Raw genomic sequence first — 27,228 nt, 5'->3', positions numbered from 1 at the left:
CAGATGAAATAATCTAGTATGTTGCTCCACTTCTCATCATTCCTTCTTTTTAATGGCTCTAAGTTTCGTAAGAAAGTTCAGTGAGTTAATTCAGCTCACTGATACAGGAGAAAACTTTTTTTTTAATGTTTTTTTTTTTTCAAAAGTGAATTAGACTACTCACAAAAATGTCCAACTGTGCAATTCATATCCAAGCTAGCTTGGGCTAAGCAGCAGGTGCACTGAGCTACTAATGGTGAAAAACAGAGGGCGTGACGAAAAGTACAGCCCCTTCCCTTCACTTCCATTGGTCATGACAAATCATTGGGACAGTTCAGACTGTTTCCTGTTATTTCACCCTTGAGTCAAGCTTCTTCATTTTAGTTTCAATGTCTTTACCATAAAGAGGTTGGACCCCAAGAGACAGAGCTGCCACATCTTTGTTTGGAATATCCTGAAGATAAACATACAAGCATGTGCTGTGTAGATTGCCAGAGCATGTACAATAAATCCAACACTCTGTGGACACGCCAGGATTACTCTCTGTACTGCAAGCACACTGTATACTTAATTTGCAAAAGCACAACATTTCCAAGATACGTCAGATTTCTTATGATTATGCTGCAGAAATGTCTGGCATTTCTGAATGTCTTCTGCCCTCTCAGTTAATGGGGTGTAGTTCCAGCAGGACAGCCAGACATCTGGAATTCTGCACAAGTCTTAGAAGAACCCCCGTCGTCCAGATGAGGGGGCGGGGGGGGGAGGGACGGAAGGAAAAAAAAGTGGACAGTCTGGGAAAATCAGACATATAGTAGTCATACCAAAGTTTACAGGCAGAGGCAGTATCTGTTATTAGCTCAAACCTCTGGAAATAAGAGCTCCCACCACAATTTGGGCCCCTAGCTCTCTCCACCACCAACTCATGCTTCAAAGTTAAGTCTGAAAACTCCTATTCCACAATGCTTTTTCAGGATATGCTTCTGCTATCAGCATCTTGAAACCATCGTATTAGATGAATAAAATTATGCACAGCCAGCCTCCTTACACAAATCGGAGAGAACTACTTAAGCATTTGACAATGCCAGAATTATGATCTTACAACAGCCTTTCCCCACGCAGTCCTCCCACACTCTTCCGTCTTCTGCCCCCAACTCTTCTCTCCTCCTCCCCTAAACCAGTTACTCACCATTCTTCACTAAAGAACTAATTTTTCCCTCCTGCTCACTTTCCAAATTATTAGCTACTTAAAACTCTAAATGAAGCTCTGCAATCTCCTGTACTAATTAAATCAAAGGAAAGAGAGTAGTTCGCATAAATAACATTTTCAAGATCTACTTTTAGCTTCTAGATTTTGCAGCAAAGTTTCCAGTCCCGCTTCAGGGCCAGAAGGTTAAACATTTCTCAATGACGCAGACTCCCTTAGCGAGAGAGTGACAAGGAAGTGGTCCAAAAAAACCTCATTCTTCCCAGGCACTAAATCAACAACCACAGCAAACAGTGAGTGCCTCTCTCTGAGGAAAACTGGGAGGAGTGGAGCAGTCTCTTATTACAAGCAGTCACTTAGTCTGCCACCATAATGCAAAAGCCCAGTACAAGGAGGAGAAGGAAACAAAGCGTAACAAAAGACCAAAAAAACCCACCCCAACCATCCCCACACCCGAAAAAAACCCCAGAAATAAGATTTAAAGTTTATTAACATTTAAAAATTTATTAACATTTAAAGTTATATGGAAATCAAAATCTAACAAACAAACAAACAAAACCCAACACACAAAAAAAAAAAACCCAAACACCAACTTAAACTTCCATAGAACACTGCATTTCTGTTTAAGATTGGTATTCTTTTCTGGTCCATTTAGGTTGCCAGTAACTGTCTAGCTTAAACTTAAAGATGCTTTGACCTTTAAATGGGCTGAAATTTTCCTGCCTGGGAGACCACTTTTCATACACTGCACTGTTCCAGACACTCACATGTTCGTCTCTGGATTTTCAAGATAAGATTAGCCATAGAGGTTTCTCCATAAGGAGCCTACTAATCTGGATCTTGTTCTTGCTTAGTTTGAGGTAACAAGGGGTCAGCAAATATACTGCAAAGTGGTTTTTGTTTATTTCAGCTTTTAGTGAAAGAACATTGAGGGCTCTAAGCCTTGGCAGTGTTTTGCAGTAAGTCAAGCTCAAGGTACGTTCTGAGGAGCTTAACCAGAACGTTTGGAAGTTGTAATTTTCAACTGGTGGTACCTCAGTGTCAGATAGTAACTTTAATAAATCAAAACTACTCAATTTATTTTTTAAAGGCATATATTTAATTTGAGTTGACATCAGTGAGCACAAAATCCAAATCTCAAATATTGAAAGACGTAGACAAGGAAAACCAGCTTCAATCAGAGTATCTCCAGCAGGAGGGGAAAAAAAAAAAAAAGCTGCAACTTCTTTATTTGGGATACACTCATTTCTGAGAAAAAACAATCAGGGCAAAGAAAATGGAAAAGACTACAAAGAACCATAAATACATTTCTCAACCTACTTCTCACACTGGATAATTATATAGGTTCCTAACCTGTTGGGATTCCAATGCATAATGCCTAGGATGTATCATTAACATTACTTAGAGGATCTGATTTAAAATAAGCATCACGATAGAAAGATACAAAAAAGTATTCAGCAGGTCACATTAGCAGACGCTACTTTAGCAATTGCCTACTTAAGGATGTTGTCAGTGGATGCAGCTTCTTCTTGTGAAAATATTTTGCCTGCATTAAGGTTTTCATGAGTTTAACTACAAAAAGCTGTTTGGACTAAAAGATACTGACACACGTGCTCATTTAATATTGAAAACTAGAAGATTTTTAACCAAAGAGAGAAAATCTAGGACAGCTTTCCAGTACGAGTTGCTGGCGAGTGAGAAATCTAACACTTTTTTAAATGGTGCTTGATGAAATTATGAAGGGGAGTACATGACCTGATTACTTGCAACAGCAGAGGGAGTGGGCTCCGTGACCCTGAAGGGTAATTCTGGTTCTGTTTCTTTATGACTCCTTACCTACTTAAACTATTGCTAAGTTATACAACATTCTTAAACCACACTAAGGTTGGCACAACTCCCTTTTGTGATTAATGTAATTAAATTACTTTCCTATATTGATTCTGTTAGTAAAATTCCCTTGATAAAGAAATTGAGGTGAGAGGGGGGCAGTTCTTCTTCCATTAAGATAAAGATTCCAGTTTCACCTCCATAAAGGAGGGGTCGTGTTTCCTTAGTCACAAATGAAAAAAAAGTTCAGACCACCTCAAGATAACCAGCTGAGGTTTCTCTATTTGAAAAGACAATTTGAAACAAGTGTCAGTCTCTTCTTGGAAGAACCCTAAGATCAGAACAGCAGAGGGTGCTGTAAGTCTGAACTGAGGTGCATCAGCTCAGGAACAAGGAGCATCCAGATGCAACAGGAAGCTGTAGGTTACCTCAGGTTTGGGGGTTTGGTTTTTCGTGGGATTTTTTGGGTTTTGTTTGGTTTGGGCAGGGGGGGTTGTGCTGCAGGAGTTATTTGAGACTGGTAAAAGCAGATGGCAAACAGTTAAATATTAAAATTTATCTATGTCAGTTTCCACATAACATCAAACAACAGCATCGGAGACATTCCCAAACTTCAACAGTTACCTATAATCCCCACCACTGATCTATGCAGCTCTGGGCATACATTACAGACCGAGTCATACTAAAGCTTAGATATAAAAAAATTCATATTTTAATGTCTATGATCAAAATGTAGACTGGACATGAATCCCATTACTACAAACAAAAAAAAAACAACCCTGAATCTAAACCCTAATGTAAATTTCTGCTGTCACACAGGAATGGAAACTTGAGTGCTTTGTTAAACATTAGTCATCTCTTAAATCTGGCAAACACTGGATAGCAAGGAGTAACCAGGTAACTGGAAGACAGAACGGATGTGTGTCTGTACTGTATCCCTTTAGGCAAAGCATGCATGGTGTAATCACCATACCAGTTTAGAGAGACTCAGTGTAACACATGTTCAGATATTAATCCAGAACCTAAATTAGTAGCAGGCCACAAAGATGACTATGATCAGTCTGAGCCACCAAGATAACAATGATCAGTCTGAGCCTATTTAAATAATCATTAAGTAATTTTTATACAATCATGCCTAAAGACCCCAAATAAGAAGCTGATTCAAATAATTCTTTTTTACTTCATTTTGCTCATGCACTTGAACTATGTTCCTAAAGAAAGGTTGATTCATATTCATCATGCAAATGAACAGGTAACTTACAGAATATGATGAGAGCAATTAAATAGGGCCCATTATACATAATGAATTAATTTCACAGCAAGGCAGACTCTGCTTTGATTAAAGTTACAGCATATAAACCTGACATGAGTTTACATGCATTTTAAACTTTCATTTCATTTTTAATAGCAATTCGTGAGTGATACAAAAAAACACAGTTCAATGATGACAATCTTAGTATGTAGACTGAAGACTGGTTAAAATGCACACGCACCCCCCTCCCTTAAAGTTATTTCTCAATAGTTACATTTTAAAGTAAGCTGAAGCCATAAGAAAGGTTAGGAGACAAAGCAGCTGGTGAATAATTGTTTTGTGTCTACCATATCTTTGCTGTTTTAGAACAAATGCAGCCTGTGTGTGCCCTTGCAAGTTCATCTTAGTTCACAGAATGGATAAAGACAAAAAGCTGCCTGGGTGTTTTTTTCCTACTCCCTCCTTCTCAACCTGTAGTGTAACACTCACTGCATAAAATGAATGAACAGAGTAGTTTCAAAGCAGATAGAGAAAAAAATTACTATTTTTAAAGGGTAATTTAACACTTCAACAAATACTTACTTCAGGATTTAATAGATTTCCAGCAGTTTCTTGTTTAAATTTAAAGTTGTCAGTAGAAATAGGTACGGCTCAACTAAGTGATTCTAATGAGTAGTCTTTATTGTAGGCTTTCATTCTTGACCAAAAAAAAAAAAAAAAAGCATCCTTTATATATTCAGTTTCAATACAATCCTTTAACTCTAGTTTGGCTAACACAACAACACGGTGATTTGATTACTCAATAGTTAATCACAGGGATAAAAGGCAGCAAAAGGTTATGTTCAAATCTTTCATGAATGGAATAACTCAGTAATGTGCAGCTTACAGTTGTGCACTCCTCACTCCATGTCTTATAACAGCCAACTCAGAACTTCAAGCAGTTAGTAGCTCTGGCATAAAAATTTCCATATTTAAAGCTGACTTCAGGAACGTCCCATTTGCTGCTTCGGAAAGAATTCCCACTGCATGATGACGATGAAGCTCACATAACTTTGTTCAGTCTTTGGATTACATGCAGGATTCTGGTTAAAAGCCAGTGAAGAGTCATTTTATCACTACTCAGAATATACACATCTCGGGGAACTGTACCAGCAACCAGGGAACTCTTTACACTCCCCAGGAACTTGCTACCTAGATACAAAATGTTACATTTCCAAATGCCATAGATTCCAAACTGAAATCAAAAGTTCTATTTTTAAAGTGGTGATGATACAAACTACAAAGCTAGGAATGTTTTCCCCTCACCTCCACTCTCCAACCAAAACCAAAATCCTGATTGTGTTGAGTCAAGAACTCATTGCAATCTTGAAATTCCAAGCTTGGGGGAGGAGGGGAGGAGGGGAGAAGGGGAGAAGAAGAAAAAATAATCGGTATTTGAAGTTCTACTATTCAAACAAAATGAAATGCCAAAAAACAGAGGAAAAAACTCACAACTAGAAAAAACTCTTACTAGGAACTGAAAACAACAGTAAGGAAAAAATCCTACTAACAGGTGCTTGAAAAAGACAAGATGAAGTTAGAAAGCATTTTAGTGCATGAATGAGAGGTTATTCTTATGAGTAGCAAAAGCCAGCACCGAATTTAAACTTTATTTAAAACAAGAAAAAAAGAAAACCAACCACAAAAACTGCAGCTCTGACATTTTTCACTCCTGAAAGAACCGAGGAGGTGGACATCTCCCTTCTACGAATACACAGACATGCTGTCCACTTTCTTCCCAGTAAAAGTAGTTTAGCAGCTGACATCCCCAAAGCACTTCAACTTAAATCCTTTTAAGAGGGAAGAGAAAGAGCCTGGAAGTTGTGTTTTGAAAGAAAGAATGAATGGGATCAGCATCGTTTTGTCCTAAACTGAGTTTAATATATCCCTAATCTTCTAAAGTAGCTCAAAACCACAACTTTTCCCCTGAAAATGAGTGAAGTTTTACATTTGATTCAAGATGACACTAATTTTCAGCTGAAACGATTGTTCCTTTTTCAGAACCAGTTGGACACAAAGCAAATTAGACCAGAGAAGTCAAATTTTATCCACTATAGAGAACTGAATTATTTCTATGCTCATTTACAGTGCTGACTTCAAAACAAGAATTCTTTTGTTCTCCAAGTATGCATGGGAGAAAACCTTCTTGTTCATTTAAACCACACTACTAACAGTTTAGAACAACCTGATTCCTTCTGGTTTGCATGCCTGGCTTGATCTCTAATAGATTCTAAGATTTTTTTCAGCAGGTCAATGGAACAACATATCAAAACCCAAAGATGCTATCCAATAGATCACTCTATGCTGAAAAGATTTTCATTTTTTTTCAGTATAAATTAAGTTTACACAGAGACAATTATTAATGTGCAATATATACCAAGACAGTGCAAACAGAAATAAACCAATGCTACCCAGAACAGTAAATGAAGGTTTTAAGTAGAGAAAAATTTAGGGGAAACAGAATTCATTAACAAAAGTAGCCATCTGGCCAAGTGCTAACATCCATTAATTCTGGCAATGCCCTGTTAGACTCCAAGTGACCCTAAGTGGCCATAACTCTTACCCATCCATGCAAAACATCTGCAAAAAATGATCTGAAATTTAGGGTTTATCTATCTGGCTGATGACACCTCTGTATGTGTACTGCACACACATTTCCTCCCAGCCACCTGCTAGAAGTCATAAAAAGAAACTTGTGAAGAATAATAAAAAGAAAGTGAAATTTTCTTTGAAAGTTTGTATTTGCCATTTAAGCACAAAATTTGCATACAGAGGCCAGTAGCACACCCAAGACTCCTGAGATTTCCCTAAGTTGCATGAGCCCCTCATATGGCTGTTCAAAAACAGTTTCTTAAGTGTTACTGGATTGTATATTGTGTCAAGAAAAGTATTCTTCTAGCACTCTTCCCTCTTCATGAAAGAAAAAAAAAAAAATTCATGACTCATTCTTTCAGTGGGCCAAACAGTCCGCTACAGAACAAAGCCAGGTCATATCAACAAACTATTAAGTCCGTATCTTGACTGAACAGTGACCAACAGCAAAAGAATTTGCAAGATCTCCATATGGGATAATTAGGTAGTGACATGAATAACACAAAGGCTTCAGGGGAACACAAAAAGGGGCTACATAGGGAGATTAGGTTGAAGTAGATAATGGGAAGGAAACAGCAAGCTTTTGGGATCAGCAAATAAATGTAAAGAAAACAAATGAGTCAGATGTTGAGAGAGTCAAGGCAGCAAAAAGGACCAAGTGACTCTTGCGGAAAAACACTAATGAGGGAGCTCCCACTGCTAAGAGCTTGGTACAGACCTGCACATCAGCTTCATTTTCAACAGAATGAAAACACGCAAACTGGCTGTTTCCAAAACTGTATTCTTGAATATGAATGTAAAATTTTGCCTCACTGTGTATGACCGCTTTTTGAATGACTGGGTCAGTAATACTATATTTCTTCAAAACTAAGTTCAGTAGTCCAATGAGATGTCAAATACAGCAGTTAAGTTTCTGCTCTTATTTTCGCATTTTTTTCTGGTCTACTGTCTTTTTGGAATGTATTTTCAGCCTGATTTTCACTTTTACTTTTTCTTCCTCAGCTGTCATCACTTGTATTGATTTTTTACTCTTCCCTTTTTTGGTTTGACAAGTGTGTTTAATTTTTTCTGGTTAATACAACATGCACCTCACTAGTCATATTGTTCCTGCTTCACTTAGGTTTTGTTCTGAAGAAACAGTCCCTCCCTGCTTAAGCTATTCTGCTCCCAGAATAGTAAAGTTGTATTCTCCCCCTCAGTTCTTTCTCTAAAATATTAAGAATGTTTTCTCATCTTTAGTATCAAAGGTGTTGGCTTTTTATGTGCCCACCAACATGGAATACAAACATTATTTTTTATGTCAACTATGGCTTCAGATACTGCTACTTCTTGAGTGGACTCCCATTAATACCCAAACATTAAATAAGCACAGTCTTATGACCTGCATGATTTAAGAACATTTGGTCTATGGAGTGCAAGCTGCGTAAGATCTACCAGAATAATTTATTTACCCAGCTTAGGCCTACTTCCTACTTCTTCAATGGCTGTTCAGAAACCTTGATGAGTTGACTGGGACAACTGTTTCCAGCTTCCACCCTTCCAGTAGGGCTTCTGGAGGTGAACATCAGGACCAAGATGCTTTGACAAGTTAAGTCTTTCCTCATTAGATGATTCTAGCTCTCAACAGAACGGAGATCCATTCTCAGTCTCTAAAAAGTCTCAAGTAGTTTGCCCGCAGACAACTTAATTACCTCACTAAGCCAAGTAACAGTAGCAACCAGCAGCAGCTGAAGTCACCAAATATTAATTTTTTTAGAAAAAAAAAAGTTGAACAATTTGGCCTCAGCATCCAGTAGCCATTTTCCTTATCTAGAAGCTTGTAATACACTTCCATTATTCAAGACTGATCTTGAAAATTTACTATGCACATGGTTCCATCCTGTTGTCCTACTTAATTTCCCCACCAATCTTGTGAATCCATTTACGTAAACATTTGCCTGCTTCTTGCTTAATATTTTTCCAGCAGTGGTTGATCCAGGAGAAAAGAGAGCTGCCACTGATGGAAGAGGTGCAATAAATCTGTATCCCTCATTAGGTAAGATAAGCTTGCCAGGAAATTGCTTCAACATTGCAGAATGCCACTGCATAATCTAGGACTAGGGTTAGCTGACTTAAGCAAAAGCTATACACAAGTACTCTTTAGTGGGAGAAACTCTCACCCTAAGAATTAAATGCAAGCCTCAGGAGTTTTCATAATTTGGAAGAAATGAGAAACGCAGCCGCAAATAAAGCTTTGAAAAAAGTAATACTAATATGAAGGCTGTTTCCCTAATTTTAACAAGTCTTACTTTATTCTGTGAGTTTCCCCAGAATATCATACACAAATTCAGCTACAAGAACCCTGGAACATAAATTCCATGGCTCTTCCTTGTCTGTAAAAAAAATTAACATGATTAGAAAACCTATTAGAAACAAAACACATCGAGGTAAACAACTTTTTCGGGCCTTTATGTAACAACTGTCATATCAAGAAAAAAAAAATTTCTTTAGAGCAAAGACAAATTAGATACTGTCTTGCTGTACATATCCTGTTCAATACCAAACACCTTGTTAATGTCTAAATCCTACCTCCAAAATTCACAGACTGCAAGAGTACAACTAGAAGAATGATGTGTTGTGTCCAAACACCCTTCTGAATTGAGACAGAAACTGTGTAATCAATGTAAGATGTAGCCCTGCCATAACACCTCTCTTGCCTTTCCTATCTACAACAGGAGGTGAAAAAACATACTTTGGTTCTCAAAACAAAGAATACAACCATATGTCAGAACTATAAAATAAGTGTCATACGGGATTTTTATAGACATACACAACCTTCACAGATATTTTACAAAACATAAGACTCTAAGTTAGGGAAATCAACACCGCAAATTCAGGAAAAAAACTGCAGCAATTTCTGGAAAAAAAATGTGTATTACACTATGAAGTTATTGGTTTACTTGTCGCTTTCTGAGTCACTACTTAAGGAAAAGAAAAAGCATTTAACTTTAAGAAACAAGTCTGTGTTGACACTTTTGGCATTACATATGTGCTGATTTTCAGGCAACACCGTACAAGAGATTAAGAGTACACAAATGCAAACCCAAACTACTAGGCTACTACTAGTTTGTGGTCGGATCTTACCAAGGTTACAGTCAGTCTCTGTTCCCATACATAGAACAGAGGACATTCATATCTATACATATTTGTTAAGTTTCATGACTACAGAATGTTCTAAAGCCTCAAATAAAAATGCTCTACAGAAGTATATCATACTGTCTTTAATAGATAATTGTCACTCTAGCATGTTTTACACATCAGAAATGCAACTCTGGACATATTTAACAGGTAAGCACAGTATCACAAAAAGACCATAGTACTTAGGACAAAATCATATAAACACAATACCATTTCCATTCTCAAGGAAAGAGTATTTCAAGATATAGAACAAGTATTGGGAAGTTTCAAAGCAGAAGTGTTTTTCCCAAAATACACAATTTAAAATCTCTCCAAAGTATCAAGAACATGTTTCATCAAAAAATAATTAACAATAAAACTGCATAAACTAGCTAAAAGCTAAACAGAGGAAGTTTCTTTAGAACAAGTCCTAGATTTGACTAGGATTTTCTGATCTTTGTAAGGCACTTGGATTTAACATTGGGGACCAACAAATGAAGAACAGAAAGATAATTTTATCTCTGACGAAGCTCTAAAGTGATCAGTATTTAACATCCAACTAGTATGCATCTGCAACTTGCACATGAAGTTACCACAGCTCTCTAATTTGTCTTTACTCAAAGTCACATAACCTCCTGGCACTCCCTATACAGCTCAGCGACCATGATTCCGTAGCAAAATTTACCCATGAGATAAGTTTGGGGTGATACCTGATTGGAGTGTTGTCATCTGCATTTCTGGTTCCAGCAGTGTCATGTTGATCCTTTTCTCAACAGTTTCAATCCCTTAAAGGCCTCTCTTTATATATAGATAGATACAGATATGTTTAAAAAAGAAAAAAACAAAACCACCCCCAAGAGGACTTCTCAACGTTAATCGCATTCAAAACTTGCAAGAAATTCTCAACCTTATATGATGAAAACTGTGCCTACTGAGAAAACTCAGTCTTTCAACATGCAGTTCTCTGCTTATTCACTACAGGCAAGTTGGAACAGCACAGAATCAAATTACTGCTAGGAGAAAAATGAATACTCAAAGGGGAAGGCAAAATGTGTAGTTTGCAGAAGTAAGGTCCGCCCTTTGATGCTCTCTAAGTAAAAGGGAGGGGGGAGGAAGGGGTCAGAGACACTAGAACTGGCAGTTTTTTCCCCTTTTAAAAGAGAAGGATGACGTCTTGGGTAGACTTTCAATCCCCTCAGGGGCTCTGCTGATGAGGCAATTTCATTCCAAGGACAAGGAGACCCAGTGTTAACATAAACATGCAGACATCCTCAGCTTCGAAACAACATGGCCAAGAACATATACATCCTGCTGACAGATCAGTCACTTTTCTCCAGTGTCTACCAGTCCTTTTTCTTAATAATTGCGCTATTCCCCTATCCCTATCAAATCCCCTTGCTGATCACTAAACCTGAGCTACTGTAACAAAGGACTGGAACTTATTCCAAATCTGTAGTATCTGTTTCTTAAAAACAAACAAAATGCCTTTTCTCCTTCAGGCTTTTGCATTGTGGATCACACCCTCCATCCAAACTGTCTAGACGTTATAAAAAAATTAAGCTATGTTTCTCACATCCCGATGATTAGTCTCAAATTATTTGGGATAGTGGACAAAAGTTAAATTTCAGAGTCAAATATTTCTTGAGTAAAAGATAAAAATAGAATTAAGTCTTTCCTCACTAGATGATTCTAGCTCCCAACAGAAAGGAAATTCAATTTCAGTCTCTAAAGAGTCTCAAGTAATTTGCCCAACAGATAATTTAATTATCTTAACAAACTAATTCCAACGCTTCTGTCCCCAGAGCAGCTTTCCCTTATTCTCCATCTTTCCCCAAGGCTCATCATCATTTCTCATTAGGTCATCTAAGTAAGTAACTGCATATATTTGCACCAAGCCCAAAAATATTTTGAGCTCTGCATCAAAGATACAGACCAATTTTTAGACTTAAAATCCCTTTGTAGCAAGTCAGAAACCCTCTCCTGCCACAATAGTATTCATGAAGATGAGTAACTGGGTGCGCAAAACTGCTTTAGCACTATTTTCTGACCCCTCCAATCTTAAATAACTTCAGGGCTTCTCTAGCACTCAGATGCAAGAACTCCCCAACAGCTGCTCGACAGCTGAGAGAAGAGCATGGCAGGTTTTAGCAACTGATCTTCCTTCCCCCACACAAACACATCTGGAGCTTCAAAGGAAGCAGCAGAAACTCATTTGGCAGCTTTAAACAATACAGGAAAATCCCTTACAGTGATGATATTGTAGTATTTAACTGATTTCCATACTGCTTACATCAGTAGTGTGTTGTAAAAGGACAAGAATCAGCTCATTTGGGTTTCTCCCATAGTCAAACACCACCTATGCAGTCCTAGATTTGCAGCCAGACTAGGCAAAAATTGCAGGTCTAAACGTTCCTTCTTGCTGTGCAATCCTTATGGAAAGGAACTGCAGTGGTGCACTGTATCCTGAGAATTTAGAGACACTAGTGACAGAAATAAGTCAGCTTTAACACCTACCCTGAATATCCATATTCATCATAAATAAAGGAAACCATCAGTTTTCAGCAGAATGTATGCTTATTTTGTGGTGATACATGGAAATATAAGGGGAAGGAGTATGAGCAGAGAGGGAAGGAAACCTTTCCTACAGTGCCCAAGAACATCACTTAACTTCCTGAAGTAAGTACATGTGCACTGTTAGTGACCATGAACAGATAGATGAAATTTAAGGCATTAACCTGGATGTTGCTTATTTGACCAGCAAGGAAGATGAAAATTGCAGTACCGAATGTCTTCAGACAGAGATTCCTTCATTATACTTTGTGGCAATATATTGATTGTGGTGGAGAGTTACAGCCTACAGAAGTGGCTGACAGTATCCCAATATAAATGAATTATAGAAAACTTGAAATTTTCATGAGGAAAGACACACGTTACAGAAACAGGCTGTAAAGGCACCCAAAGCCACAATTCAGTTTGCTAAGTACTACCAGCAAGTGACTATTGTGAAATGGTGCAATTTTTCTTGAAGTAGCCGCTCACTGTTTAAGTAGAACAGACTGAGAATCCTGCTGAATGGCATTCTCCCTTTAAAGAACCAGACTTCCTTTCCCCAGTACTACCTTTAATATTTAAAACAGCAAAACGAGCAGCAGAAGTCCTTACTCACACAGACAAAACAGCTGCCCAGATCTGGGCCTGACTTGTTTAGCAAGCAGTTTAAATTGATGAAAAAGGAGTGTTTTTTAAATAGCTATCAAATTATATATCTGATGTTCATCCATCAGCCCTGAACCTTGAAATCTCAAAGGCAAACTGAAATAAGAGAGAAACTGGAAAGAAGAAACAGAAGGGAGAAGAATATTACAAACCAGTGATTGGAGAAGGGCATTATAATCTTGTTAATTTGATCAGGAGCAAACAAAAACTGTGCTGAGAGCTAACTTGTTAAAAGCCACCACATTAAAGCTGTCTTTGGCATTACTCCTTCCAGTTAAACTATTCCCCCATCACTATTTAAAAGTTTGTTTTAAATATTTCAAGAGATTACCACTTCTCAGCTGTTTAGTAGCTCCCATCAGTAACAGGCCAGTCATTTCTGTCATGCTCTGAATCTCACAGCTCTATCAGAAACTTTCAGACAGCATGCTAAATTTATAGTCTCCTGGGACATAAAGTCTCTTAACACAAATCTGTCCAAGATAGACTGTTTGTTTTTATTCTAACAATCATTCCCCCTACTCACACACAAGAGAAAACAGCAAGCCTCATTGGAATGTGTGTGAAGGACAGATCAGAGAAAGCTATATATTTCCCATCTTGGTCCTTTTGTTACAATACAGACTTAATCTTCTTCACATGTAAGCTCTGGATGAGGCAGTAACCACCACTTGGTAATTAAATGTAACTAAGTCACACTATCCTAGAAGTCAGATATACACTAGAACCAAAAAAACAAAACAACAACAACAAAAAAAAAAAAAAAAAACCCAAACAAACAAAAAAAAAACACACCAAAAAACCCCCCACCAAAAAAAAGAGAAAATAAATAAATAATTTCAGAATACTCCTGTCTCTTCAAAACCCTTTCTCGGGAACAAAATACCACCCTTGTTGATAAGCAAACATGCCTAAATTCTTAAATGAGTTCACAAGTCACAACATTCACTTTTTAAAAGGACAGTTTATGACATCAATTTAAGAAACCATTATCAATGTTTTTAAAGTCATGGTAGCAAGAAGACAGCTATAAAATCTGCAAAACCACCATAATAAGTTGTATTTGAAATAAATCCTGAATCTGACTGCATTCAATGTAATGACAATCCCAGATGGGAAAGGGAAAGAAGGGGAGGGAGACAGGAACATATAACCTAATAAAAGAATTATAGGAGCAATCACCTACACAATTCTTTAAAATAAAACCAGGTGCCCAAATAAGCATTTAAAATATTACTCCTGTCTTTTAACATTAAATGGGCATAGGCATATAGGCACTAAATTAGCTCCTTAGAACCATTTAAAAAGTTCAACTCCATAATTTGTAAGTGAGTATAATCACCAACAGCTTATGTGGCAACAATTAATCCCATGCTTTGTACAGCAGCCGGTCTTTACAGTAACAGGAATACCTTCTGATACCTAAAGCACACGCCTGTTATATGACTATTCATACTGAAATTCCATGCATTCCAACTAGTCTCTTTCCCCCCAGCACATATGGTACTTTGTAGAAGGCAAGCATCCTAGATCAAGTAAATGCCAAAAATTGACAAGCTGGTACAAGTTTTGTCCAAACCCGTAATCATAAAATGCAACAGTTCATTTGAAAGAATGTTACCTCACCTTAAAGAAGCCTACAGTGAGAAGAAACCAGGACTGTCATAGGCTTCTAACACGTTTTTCATGACCTCTGGACAAAGATAACTATGAATTCATCTGGGGAAAATGGGTCAAGAGAGAGGCTCAATAAGCTAGTGGAGCAATTATCATAATTTCAAATTAAGGTTAAATAGAAGGACAATTTTGATCAGAAATTATCACACTGCACAAGATTTGTATATTCACTGCTTGTTTTTTCTCTTTTTTGCAACCACATTCATCAGGGCCTTGCTCTAACCCTGCCCTAAGGGTTGGGAAAAGTTATCTTGGCATCTTAGTACAGGTGACTGAAAAAATCAAGATACACTTAGGAGCTTCAGATGACTCTGTAATGACCTTTTTTTGGCTTGTGTGGAAACAAATGAGTCAGTCACAGGTAATCTCTCATAGTTAAAGGAAGTTGAGGCCTTGGTGAACATGGGTAAAGAAGAAGGAATGAGAATTTTGGGTAGAAAATTCACTGTGAAGTACAAAGACAAATTAAATAACTACACCTTAAATGTTCCATTAAGCTTGATGTCTGAATAGAACTTAATAATTGTGTCCAAAAAAAATTATATTTTACTAACACCTTACCACATAAGGTTTCCTTCCACTGAAGTGCCAAGAAATTGCTTCCTATCTACCTGGTATGTTCTAATACTTCACACATATCTTTAATAGCTTTTATTGCATTTTCAATTAGTGTAACTTAATAACAACTATTCAGCCAAGATGTTTAAGATCTTTAGACCCATCTATCTAGGTGGACCTACCCTTGCAGGTACATACACCTACAAGGATAATGTGTAGCTGTGATAAGAGCTGTGATAAGAATATGAAGAGGAGTCTGGGTCTGAAACAAAACAAAACCGACAAGAAACCCCCAGAAACTGTCTCTTGCTGCTCTTCAGTTCTCTAAGAGCAGGGAAAAAAAGGAATCTGCTGTCCTAGGACATATGGCAGCATGTGCATATAGGACTGCATTCCCAGTTCTCCCATGGGATACATAATTCCATGATGCTTCACATGCCAAAGAAATTTCTGTTTTACCTCATCTAATAGTTCATGTTCCAGAACCACTGTCTGAAGTAACAAATTCAGTACAAATCCATGTAATATTTTTCTACAGACATCTACAGATAAGCAAAGTCTTCTGTAAGCAAAAGTCACCCAAAGGGTTAACCCATTAGAAGTGCTCAGCATAAGTAGTTAGTCCAGCTGTGAGTCAGCAATGCCTGTCTAGAACTGGGAGACCCTTTGACACAGATAGGCAGTTTCCAGCAAGTCTCTTTCTAACCATCTCCTCCCCTCCCACTGCCACTCAGCTTGAATCTTCCTCATACCTGGAATTTGGCAAGTTGTCACAGAAGCAGTTTCACTGCACAAGATATGCTTCTACAACCACTTTGGATTGCTCAAATGTTTAAGCAGATTGCCATCTCACCTGGCAGATCATCTCTAAAGGTTTTTTAACATGTTTGAAGCCAAAGGCACAACAACAAAGATATACCGTATCTAAAAAAGGAGCTTTAACAAGCTCAACAGATTTCAGCAGCTGTGCAACCTCTACCCTAAGATAACTGAAAAGTTCCCGTTTGAGGGAACAAGTTTATTAATTCAAAATGCATCAGCTACGTTTCTCAACAGCTCACTAAGCCAAGTCTCCTTTCATGCTGTGACAGTTTGCAGATAAACATATTTCAACAGCACTTCTCAGTCCCATAATACTTTAATGAATGTACACACAAACAACACATAATGACATACTGCAGCCTTGGAGAAAAGAGCATTGTATGCCTCTGAAGAGAAGGAATATTCAAGTAGTCTAGATCAGGGACTTTGGACTTTATGCCTTGTCTGAAAAGCTGCACCTCCAGCAGTAAAATTCCCACTACTCTGCTGAGCCCTGATAAAGAATCAGCTCTGAAGAGACCCACCTAATGAGTCATTTCCGGGAATATCCTAATTTTATTTGACAAAAGGTATGGGCAGAGGTGTTCCTTTTCAGATACTTTTTAAATGCAACTCTATTTTACCTGTTCCAGTCAAGCAGATTTGCAGCCCACAATGATACAGCTTCAAGGTTGAGTCCATAAAAATAACATTATTCCAACAGAAGAAAACCATCTGTTTCTGTAAAATATTCCCAAGATACCAATTTTTAAACCTATCCAAACAACTGAACCATATAAAGACTCTTTCATTTATCTAAAAGAATATCCTTTCCTCTGACGATAACAAATGCTGTTGTATCCTGCTTGTATCCATTCAGAGTGCTGCTACAAGTTTCACTTTCCTAAAAAGGTACTCTTAGCCGTTCCCAACACTACTATCCCTTTCCCTGGCATCAAGAATAAACTGCTTCTTCAGGACCCTTAATCATGTCTGATTCACTAAGAAGAAAAGAACCCTGCCTCCAGTAAATTCACAATGTCACCTTCAGGTGGCCAGCTGTCAGGTTTTGGAAACAAAGGCTCGTATGCTCTTCCCATGCTGCCTTCAAGCCCTCTACCAGTTTCAAAACTACCTCAGTTAAATTTCATTTGAAATCTCTCCTTGCCTTCATAACTATAAAACGCCCAAGTCTGCCACTAGTTGAGATGTGTCGAGATCACAGTCTACCATGCTGACTAATATTCCAATTTCTTCTTTTTAATTTACCACCACCACATTTATCTCCATCTGTTGTCTCTTATCTTATACTTAGAGGACTACTAACATTAAGGATTAGAAGCTTTTTGTTCTGCTTTTGCAGTTTCTAGCTTCTCCGTTTTTAAGGCCTGTAAACACGACTGTAATTACATAATGATGGTATAATATATATGGATGAAGAAACTCTTTTTATCCTCTTAAAAAAATATTTTGGGTTAAAGTTAGTTAATGCTTCCAACTAGCAAACCACTGACACGCTGTTCAGAGAATGGCATGCTCAGTTTCTGGAGGTAAAGAACCAGGCATTTCAAGTGAGGTACCCCTCCAGTTCAAATTATTTTCCTACAGTTCACATATTCTACATCACTTTACCATAAGCATTATGTTCTGGCTATAACGCTACTCCAAAGATCCTCATCGTTTCCAATATACTGTGCCATGCAACTCTATGTCATGCACATAATGCAACATAGAATGCCCAACACTATAAGGTGCCCAGGACTCAACCATGCTCAAATCCATAGTATCTTGCAGGTAAAGTTGATAGCAAGAATTCAGACTCTAGCAAGACCTTCATACTGCCAAGAGCCACCAACATATACCCCAGAGGGTGAAGGGAGATCACCAAGGGGAATTCACAAACAGAAGCCACCAGTTATCAAATGGTTTCATCAGCCTGTCACAGGATGGGGCTGAACGCGCAAAGGCTTTCATGGCAGCGTGGTGATCTTGAGCTTCAGACAGTTCACATTCTTCCAAAACCACGAATTCTGGTCACCAAGTGACCCTGCATTCTGCCACTCCACTGTCACCCACCAAACAGTTAGAGGGATTCATACAATAGTTGTCCGTAAGCTACCCACAACTTGAGAAACATAGGCAGGTCATTTTCACTCTAGGATTAGAAGGCCTACTGAGATACTACATTTTTAACTCTAGGTCTTGGTTCCTCCTTCTAACAAGTCTGACAGAGCCTTTCAGACATTTGCAGTGAGAAAGTTACTCACCCTTGGTAAGTGCAGACCAAGGTGGCAAGGAAAAAAATCTATGGATGGCTATAGTCTGAAGATGAGCTAACACTTCCTTTGACTGACTGTCTCAGCTTTGCACAACTTTTAGTCACCACAAAGCACAAGGAAGTTGTTTCTGGTATTCACCTAAAACAGTAATTTAAAGCATTTATCACTGGACCTTTCTGGAACTTCCACAGCCAGTAACATCAATCCTTCCCATCGAACAATGTAAATCAGTTTTGTCAACTCTAGATTATTAGTTCTTCATACAAATAAAACATTGTGAGAAGCAATCAGAAGCAGCCCTGTCCTCAGAACACGTACCACGACAACACAACAGTACTTCCTTGGTGAGGACATACTAACTACGTAAGACATGAGTGCACCATACCACTTACCATTCTTCCTTTCACTGAGTGGAGGAAGGTTGGGGTTTCGGCCATGATGGAGGTTGAGGGTCAGCTCGGGCTGCAAGGAGAGCTCCTGCAGCTCATTGGCAACAGCTTCGCTCTGAGGGCTGGGGGCCGCCGAAAGTGACACCAGCACCGGCTCATCATCATTTTCGCCAGCCCCTCCTCCGTCCAGCCCATTTCCAGCAATGACGGAAGGGGGCAGGCACACCACACCGGAGAAATCCACTTTGGCTTTCGTGATGGCAACCTGCAAACAAACAAACAAACAAGTAAATCTCACATGAGTCTTAACCCATATGTCCAGTTCATCATGGTGTCTCCATATTCTAGAGAAACATGTTCTTTAGCACAGTGTTTGTGTTATCATCATCAGTTCAAATCCAACTAGTTATTGAAACTTGCTAAACTGAGCGGTTTATAAACTTGCATAAACCTCCAACAGTGTCACCACAGAAACTACTGATGAAACTACAGATTATTATAATTTTCTTAAAAAGTATGAGAACATTCTCAACTTTTGGTACTTTAGGAACCCAATCTTGAGAACACACAGATTGAATTGTTCCAGTGAAGTCAGCCTATCTAGAACCTTGCTGTACTCTTGATTACTCTCCTTTTATACCAACAATGGTGTTTTAATAGGACAACCGTCAATTTGAAACCCAGTCAGGCAAACTAATCCTTCATAATAAACCTGGAAGGACAGCTGAGTACAACAAATGAGGATTTTCAAATAAAGTAATTTGCACTTCAAAAAATAGTTCTCTTGCCCCAGTCTCTCTTCCCGATTCACTCCCAGTGAAAATGAATGCAAGAAAAATATTTCACATAAAGTAAACAAAAAAGCTTTCCTGTTTAAAACCTCAGCTACAGTAACTAAAATGTGCAATATATAAAGGGCTTTAATGAAATAAGCAATTTTAAATGTTTCATGATATTTCCGTAATTCTTTAAATAAGTATTTAGAAGCTGCCACTATGTCAAAATTAAAATTATTTTATGCTCAGTACTTTAAACAGAAACAAACCAGCTGGAAGTCTCCAGTGAAATGGTTATTATGTCAACATTTAAACAGTAACGGACATTATACAAGGGCAATCATATTTGGTTTGATTAATGAAGATGGAAGTCTCCTGCTTTTTAGTATGCTGCTGTTTCAACCAGTCTAAACTCAGAAGACTACCACTACATAACTCTGCTGCACTGTAGTCATTTATCAAGCACAAGGTATTTCCAGAGGCTAACCTTCAGCTTCAAACAGATGCAGGTAAAGCAAGCTGCAAAGAAGCAAAGTAAAACCCATCAGGATAATCCTCTAGAAATCAATCAGAAAGTGTAAGCTTGGAGCAATGTTTTTAACAAAACAATTTTTATTAAGTATTCCTCACTTAACACTCATAATTAACCTGAATGAGTGTGACAACATTCAACACATTAATAGCTGATAAAGTAGCTCAAATAGTCATTTTCCCCACTTGCATTTCAGTTTCGTACTTCAGTTGATTAGTAATGTTTGCTCTGTAATACCCAGGACAAAGTTATAAGTGGTAGTACATTTGTTTCGAGAATTTGTTCAATGTATATTCAAGGCAACAATAAGAATTACTGGTAATGAATACATGCTATTTCATCCATGTTGTCATACATTCATTCCCAGAACCGTATGTCCTAATCTGAAGAGAAGCAAGGAAAAGAAGGGTGGAGGAAAAAAGAAAACAACAAAAACCACCAACCGAAGCTGGTGCTTGTTATAACAAAACAAATGAGACTGAGCCAAACCTTACTGCTGTATGAAGTATTTGCTTTTACTTCAGTTACAATCTGGCTGTAAAGGGCCTACCCCCTCCTTGATATATTTCCTGTCCAAAGCAAACATCGCTCATATCCGTTTGAGAGCAAATTGTAACGGTAATCTGCAAAGAGAAAAAAAATGGGATTGTGCCCTTCTTCTCTTTACAATGTATACAGAAAGCCTGAAAACACACACCCTTAAACCACAGACTTAGAGTAATGCTATAACAATCTTTGCGCAGGCTGGAAAGAGCTAAATCATGACCAATATAATTGGCCTCAGGCCCTGTCCCTGTAGCATGGGAGGCCTGTGGAAAGGGGCTAAAAGGAAGAGTAATTGCTCAGTTAGGAGGCTGGCTGGTAAGGACTGCTGCCACCATCTTAGAGGAGCCCAAGCCAATTTGCTTTATCAAAGGAGATGTACTGGAGACATTACACTTTGCCTAGTACCAGATGATGGTTAGGTCAGACCACTTGGGAGGACAAGCACAGCCAGGCCTGAATCCACAAGCGGTGACAGACATATCTAACACCCACCCAGCAAGGATTTGGAATGGCAGAAGACTCAACCTTCCCCTCTCAATCCCTCCTAGAAGAGGAAAAGAGTTTCTTCCACTTCCCACAAGGGGAAAAAAAACTTGACATGTCTCAAAAAGTCAGATTTGTTTCAACTAGGAAACCAGCAAATGTACTTAGGAACTTCTGACATACTGGATTTTCTTTTGAACAGGAGTTTGTAACCTGAAATCACATTTCAAACACCATTTTAACAGTGTTGTAAAACAGAATCTATTTTCCTAATCTAGGTATATTCACATTAGCCAATGTACTGAAACTATATCCTTTATGTAAAAGCACAGTACCAAGCTACAGTAAAAGCAGTCTAGCCTAGCCAGCCACAACGCAGAGCAGATCAGATCAGTGCTCACACACCATTTAGCTGTATAACCCTGAGCGACACCATACCACATGGTGTTAATTGGTACTGGGATTATAAACTAGTTTCTCCAGTAAATTGTCCAATGGAACTTCAGCACAGGGGCTGGACTATCACTAGAGTTGTACCTGGATCTGCAGGTTTCTGAACTCATGCAGAAGATGACACAGATGGACGGTATCTTCTTCTTAATCCTAGCTGGTATGTCATTTGATGTTTGTCCCACATCAAAGGTAACACAGCTTAAGCAAACCTTGCCTTGCCATTCATTCTTGCCCTGCCACTATGTCCTGTGTTGTGCCAGCAGTGCTGCCTGTATAGCCACACTGCAAACCGGACCAGAAAGCTGATTCAGCTGAAATGCAATTTTTCTTAGGTTATTTTCAGCTGGATTGATTCCTCCATACAAGCCACAGTCGAACCAGCACAGTACAGGGGAACACTGCCACAAAATGCAAAAAATCACAGTCTGACTGTGCATCTCAAACATCCTGGACAACAATTCTATTACTCCAAGTAGCATTGCAGCTTCAATGAAACTGAACTGGGATGAACCATTAAATGCATTAGGAAATCCTGCCTTGTCCTTCCTCCACATCCTCTCCCATGCCAGGCCAGCACAAGAATCTGCAGTGACACAGGATAAACCAATGAGAAAACTGACCCCGGTGTAAAAGCTAGCCTTCAAGTTCACACTCCAGCTAAATCAGGACCCTGGTGCAGTTTGCCGTGCAGCCACACGAACGCTTGTGCCGGCACAGCACAGGGGAGAGAACCTGCTTACACCATTAGTACATCCAAACATCTAGCCACTACCTAATGGAAAGAGAACTTTTTTCAGGGCAATGCCAGGTCTTAGTATGCAATGTATCCCCACTTAAAAAAGAAAAAGCATTCAGTCCACAAGACTACAGTAAAAGCTATAATTGGATGAGTTTGATTTTAATGTTTTCAATTAAAAGTCTGATGAGGACATAGAGGGATTTGGAAGATGCTTTGAGAATTTATAATCATCCATGCTGCATTATTTGGAAGTCCTGTGAAAGGCATGGAATCCTTTTCTGTAACCAACAGTCAGGCTGTTTTTAGACTTCCCAGACAGTTATACCAGTCTATAACTGTCATGGTAGAATGATCAATCAGTTCATTACACACATTAAGATTTAGAACCTAATTAAAATTTTAAAATGTTTGTTTTCCTGTCATTTCTGAACAGACTAGAAACTTTCCCATAAAGAAATGTGCCATACCATGATTTTTAAGTGAGTCATCCAGAAGCTGATGGACTGTCTTAAGAGCAAGTATTTCTTATCCTCAACAAGGGTTTCAGGGTGAGTGCCCTCAACGATTTGTATCTGTTGCCTAACCAGACAAAAAGCTTTCTATAATGGCATTTTCCTACTTTTGGGCCAGCTGCTTCCAGGACAAGACTGGCTATGATCCCACAGACGTTCTACAGCAGCAACACCAGCTTAAGCAACCCTCAAGTCCTCTCCACTGTCCAGCTGCTCATTTCTGTCCCTACACTGCCCCTTCTTCAACTGGGGAATCAATTTAGCTGCAAACCAGCCATTTTTTATCTGGGTATTCAGCAAAATAAGTTCCCCAAACTAGTCCATTGCCAACTACACACACAGCTGTGTCACTGTAATGCAGGGGCAACAGTGAGCTCTCAGTAGCCAGGAGTGCTCAAATTATGTTGCTATAAAGCACAAAACCACTGCCTCAACAATACAAGCACAGACCACAGCACTAGGGAGAAGATGGAGCTGCTCAAAAGAAACATTACACACTAATCCTAAATATAAAAATAATCTTTATCCCTTTCTGATTTCTGGAGGCATCTAACAAACTTCAAGTTCAGGTAGACAAACATGGCAGAGTCAATTTTGTGCAAGTGGTAAGATTAAGAACCATCGCCAGTAAGAATTTTTGGAAAAGATGATCTTTATCAAACCTGCAAACCACAAAGACTAAATTGCTCTGCAACTTCTACATGGTAGCTTTTTAGGTGCATCTTCTTGCCATCCCAACACCGTATCACAGTAAATACACAGTAAACCTGATTAGCTTACTCCTTGGTGAAAAAAAGTATTCTACTTTGCATTTACCATATAACAAAATTACTTATAGAAACTTCTCGTAAAGCTGCTCATCCAGAATCACTGAAGGATAGCTCAAAGCCCAAGAGGTGAATGGGAAACAAAATAGACAGGCATGCAGAACTGAAACCTGTCTGACCCACAGTAAACCAGTTCACGGAGCTAAGTGAAAAGAAAACTGGGAGGGGGAGAAGGGATTAGGATTACTTTCCTGCCATTTTATCTCCATTAATCATCCCATCATAAGGCCAGGCAAGCACCAATGTTGGCACAAGGAAGCAACAAAGGCATGCATCCAAGACCGCCCCTTTTGGCAAGAGCTGGCTTAGATCAACTTAGCTGTATCATAAGACCACATCCTCTGGTTAGACGCTCAACTGGCATTGCCAACTAAAGGAACAGTCCAGCCTACTCATTCCTCACCTCCTGTGGGCCAGCACAGGCTGAACCAGATCAAGGAACAGATCTGTGTTAAATTTGACCTGGCCACACACACAAACTACTAGTTTTAATCTGCATCAGATCCTGATCTGGCTTGCCATCCAGCCACACAAAAACTTGGGCTAGCATGAGGGAGAATGAGGCACATGGAAATAAAAAAGAAATCAGGATGGCTACTTTTGGTAGCAGTGTCACCTTAAGGTGTTGTTACACAGTTTAACCTGCCCAACATTCATGTTGGACTTGAACACATGCACTAGGTCTTTATGCATTAGACTTCTCTCGATTTTGGCAATATTCATATACTCATAGCATAATCAAGATCTTGACAGTCAGTATTTGAAGAAACCAAAGACCAGTACCATCTTCCCTAATGTGAAACTTCAATAGCCAGAGTAAAACATATGAAACAAAAGGAATTTTTAAATAAGTAAGTAAAAATCAGACAGGCCCAGTAAAAAAGACCGCAATTCCCAAATCAAGCAAGGACACCTCTATAAACAGCCTTCCCTTGTTTGCATTTTGGGGCTGAGTTGCCTGGGTAATAGCAATTTCCTACCAATTTAAGAATTGCTAAGCAACCTCCAGCACCTAACAGCAACAGCACATGTGTGCAGTTGGGCTATTTTGAGAAGACAGGTTTTTTTATTTTAAACTTAAGAGTAGCCTTCCATTAAAAGATTATGCCAGCTGAGATCATCCAGCCAAGAGAAGAGGCAATCTTGGGGCAAAGTGGCTTTGAGTGGACAAATCTTTGAAATGAGTGAGAAGAGAGGAAGAGAATGCCATGACATGCCCAAAGGCAACTATACCCCCCAGGTCATCACAAATCAAAAGAATAACCCAGGAGAAGTGAAGTTTGCAGCAGATGGAAGCCTAATCATTACACATCACATCAGCTTGAGAAGCTATAACGATCAGAGCAAGAGATATTCCTTTTATCTTTAGATATCAAAGAAAAGTCACCAACAGGAAGACCTCCAAGGTTGTATTAAAAAAAAAAATCATTTGGTTTCCTGTCAGTCAGCTTAACCCAGGCACACAACTGTTGGCAGAATAACTTCTCCAGTTAATTGAGAATTAAACTGATGACACTGTCCATACAGTATATACAATACAGTAAGCAACAACACAAGCATCATAAAGACCGTACCCTGACAATGTAATAGCTTGTTGTTGAGGAACCACCTTAAGTTAAGAAACCAAACTATGCAGACCACTAAAGAGAGACCTTCTTAGATTATGGAATTTTATTTTAACACACATATTCCACACGCATTTGTCTTCTGCAAAATGAACCAATCATCAACTTCCTTCACTTTCACAGTAACTGGCGGGAAAAAAAAGGCAAAAGCAGTCAAAAAGTAACCAAATTCATTCTGGATTAGAACCAGGGATTTGAAGGTGTAAACTGTCCATCTCACCATGATCACAAGCCTCACAAGCCACTACCCTACAAAGCCCCTATTAATAATGCAAAGATTGAAACACATATGAACAAACATGCTGGTAAAACCTAGATAAGCACAACTTTCTATCTGAGCTAAAGAATCTGAATCTGTATGCATACTATGCCAGTAACATTACAGTAAGAGAGGACATCTTTGAATCATCACAAGAAGTCTCTCCACTACCACCTCCAGCAAATCTATCAGTACAAGAGTCAAAAAACATGCTCAGACCAGTAAGAAAATGGCAAGAAATGTTATCAGACAAAAGGCACGAAATAGCTGTATAGAGATGTTAGGACTTGAGGGGAAAAAGATGCAAAGAACACATCTAGTGCAAAGCAATCAACTGCATCATTTCTGCTGTAGACAAACACAGCCTCACACATGATTTTAACAACCACTCATCAAGAACCGTATTTCTCAAGCCCCAAGTACTTCCTTCATAAAACACTAGCATTTGTTTCACTCAGTCCAGCAGTGATAGAAAGTCTTTAAGAGGTCTTGAAAAATCATCATCAAACATCCATTTCTTAAAACCACAAATAGCAGGCTAAGAAATGTAGTTTGGCATTCCAGATGGTTTTTAAGAAATACTTTTCATGATTCAATATGTATTTGGAGGAACTTTGTGGCTTTCAAGCTCATGGAACTCTGGGTACACAGAAGAGCTGATAATACCAAAGCTAGTTTTGAGAATCACAATGATATTTATAATAAACATCCTTGCTCAAAAAGAATGCGCTCCCCACCAATTTCTGAAGTTCTTATTTGAGCTCAAGGCATGAACGAGGAAGACATCCTTCTAATTTCAGAGGACGCTGAGCCTTAAACTGGTGAAGCAGTTTATAGACACATAATTCTATCATACCTCTCAGTGTGTTGAATTAGTCATCTAGTTTGTGAGACTAAAAATGATAGCTACTGAAGAAATATCAATTTCTACTGAAGTTCAAAGAACAAAAGAGAGCAAAAAAGATGCGATGTTCAGGTCTCCTGTGTCAATGGGTACACTTGTATATTTTAGGCCTTGGTCATGAAATAGCTCAACATCATAATTAAAAGAGGAATGCAGCCTTCTGCTACCGAGCTATTGGTTCCTGCTGCTTCTCTTTTGTCTGATCTAATGAGTGTGCACCCACGGGGTGACTCAGGTCAGCTGAACCAGCAGACAATTAACTCTGCAAAAGATTAGAAACCATTTTCTACAGGATCAGTCAGCTAGCTGGACATGCCCTGTGGCTGCACAATCACTAGCTCTGATGCAAAGGAAGAAGCAGAAGTGCACAGCCGTGTAGAGGTTTGACCAGCCTTTACAACAGCAGCTCACTCAAAGATCAACTTAACTGTAATGTCAAAGAGCACACTTAAACATCTAGCAGCAGTGCCAACTTAAGCAGTCTGCTACACATTCCCACTCTCATACCTTCCTCATTGTGAAACTAGCATAAATCTTACGGAGACAACATGTACTGGACCAGATGAAAAATAGTCTAGGAAAAAACACTTCTTTCCAGGAGGA

At 38.7% G+C, this 27,228-nt stretch overlaps 1 protein-coding gene across 1 annotated transcript in view; it reads right to left on the bottom strand.

The window, feature by feature from the left end:
• Positions 1-27,228, bottom strand: part of MRTFA (myocardin related transcription factor A) — a 97,747-nt gene that overhangs the window by 59,513 nt on the left and 11,006 nt on the right. The window contains exon 3 of the mRNA XM_075727990.1: positions 18,973-19,234. Coding sequence (XP_075584105.1) covers positions 18,973-19,234 — 262 coding nt within the window. The remainder of the gene's footprint in view (positions 1-18,972; positions 19,235-27,228) is intronic.

The sequence above is a fragment of the Pelecanus crispus genome, chromosome 1 (assembly GCF_030463565.1).
Source record: "Pelecanus crispus isolate bPelCri1 chromosome 1, bPelCri1.pri, whole genome shotgun sequence".
Taxonomy (NCBI): domain Eukaryota; kingdom Metazoa; phylum Chordata; class Aves; order Pelecaniformes; family Pelecanidae; genus Pelecanus; species Pelecanus crispus.
The sequence above is the reverse complement of the archived record's forward strand: the minus strand, read 5'-3'. Positions and strand labels throughout refer to the sequence as shown.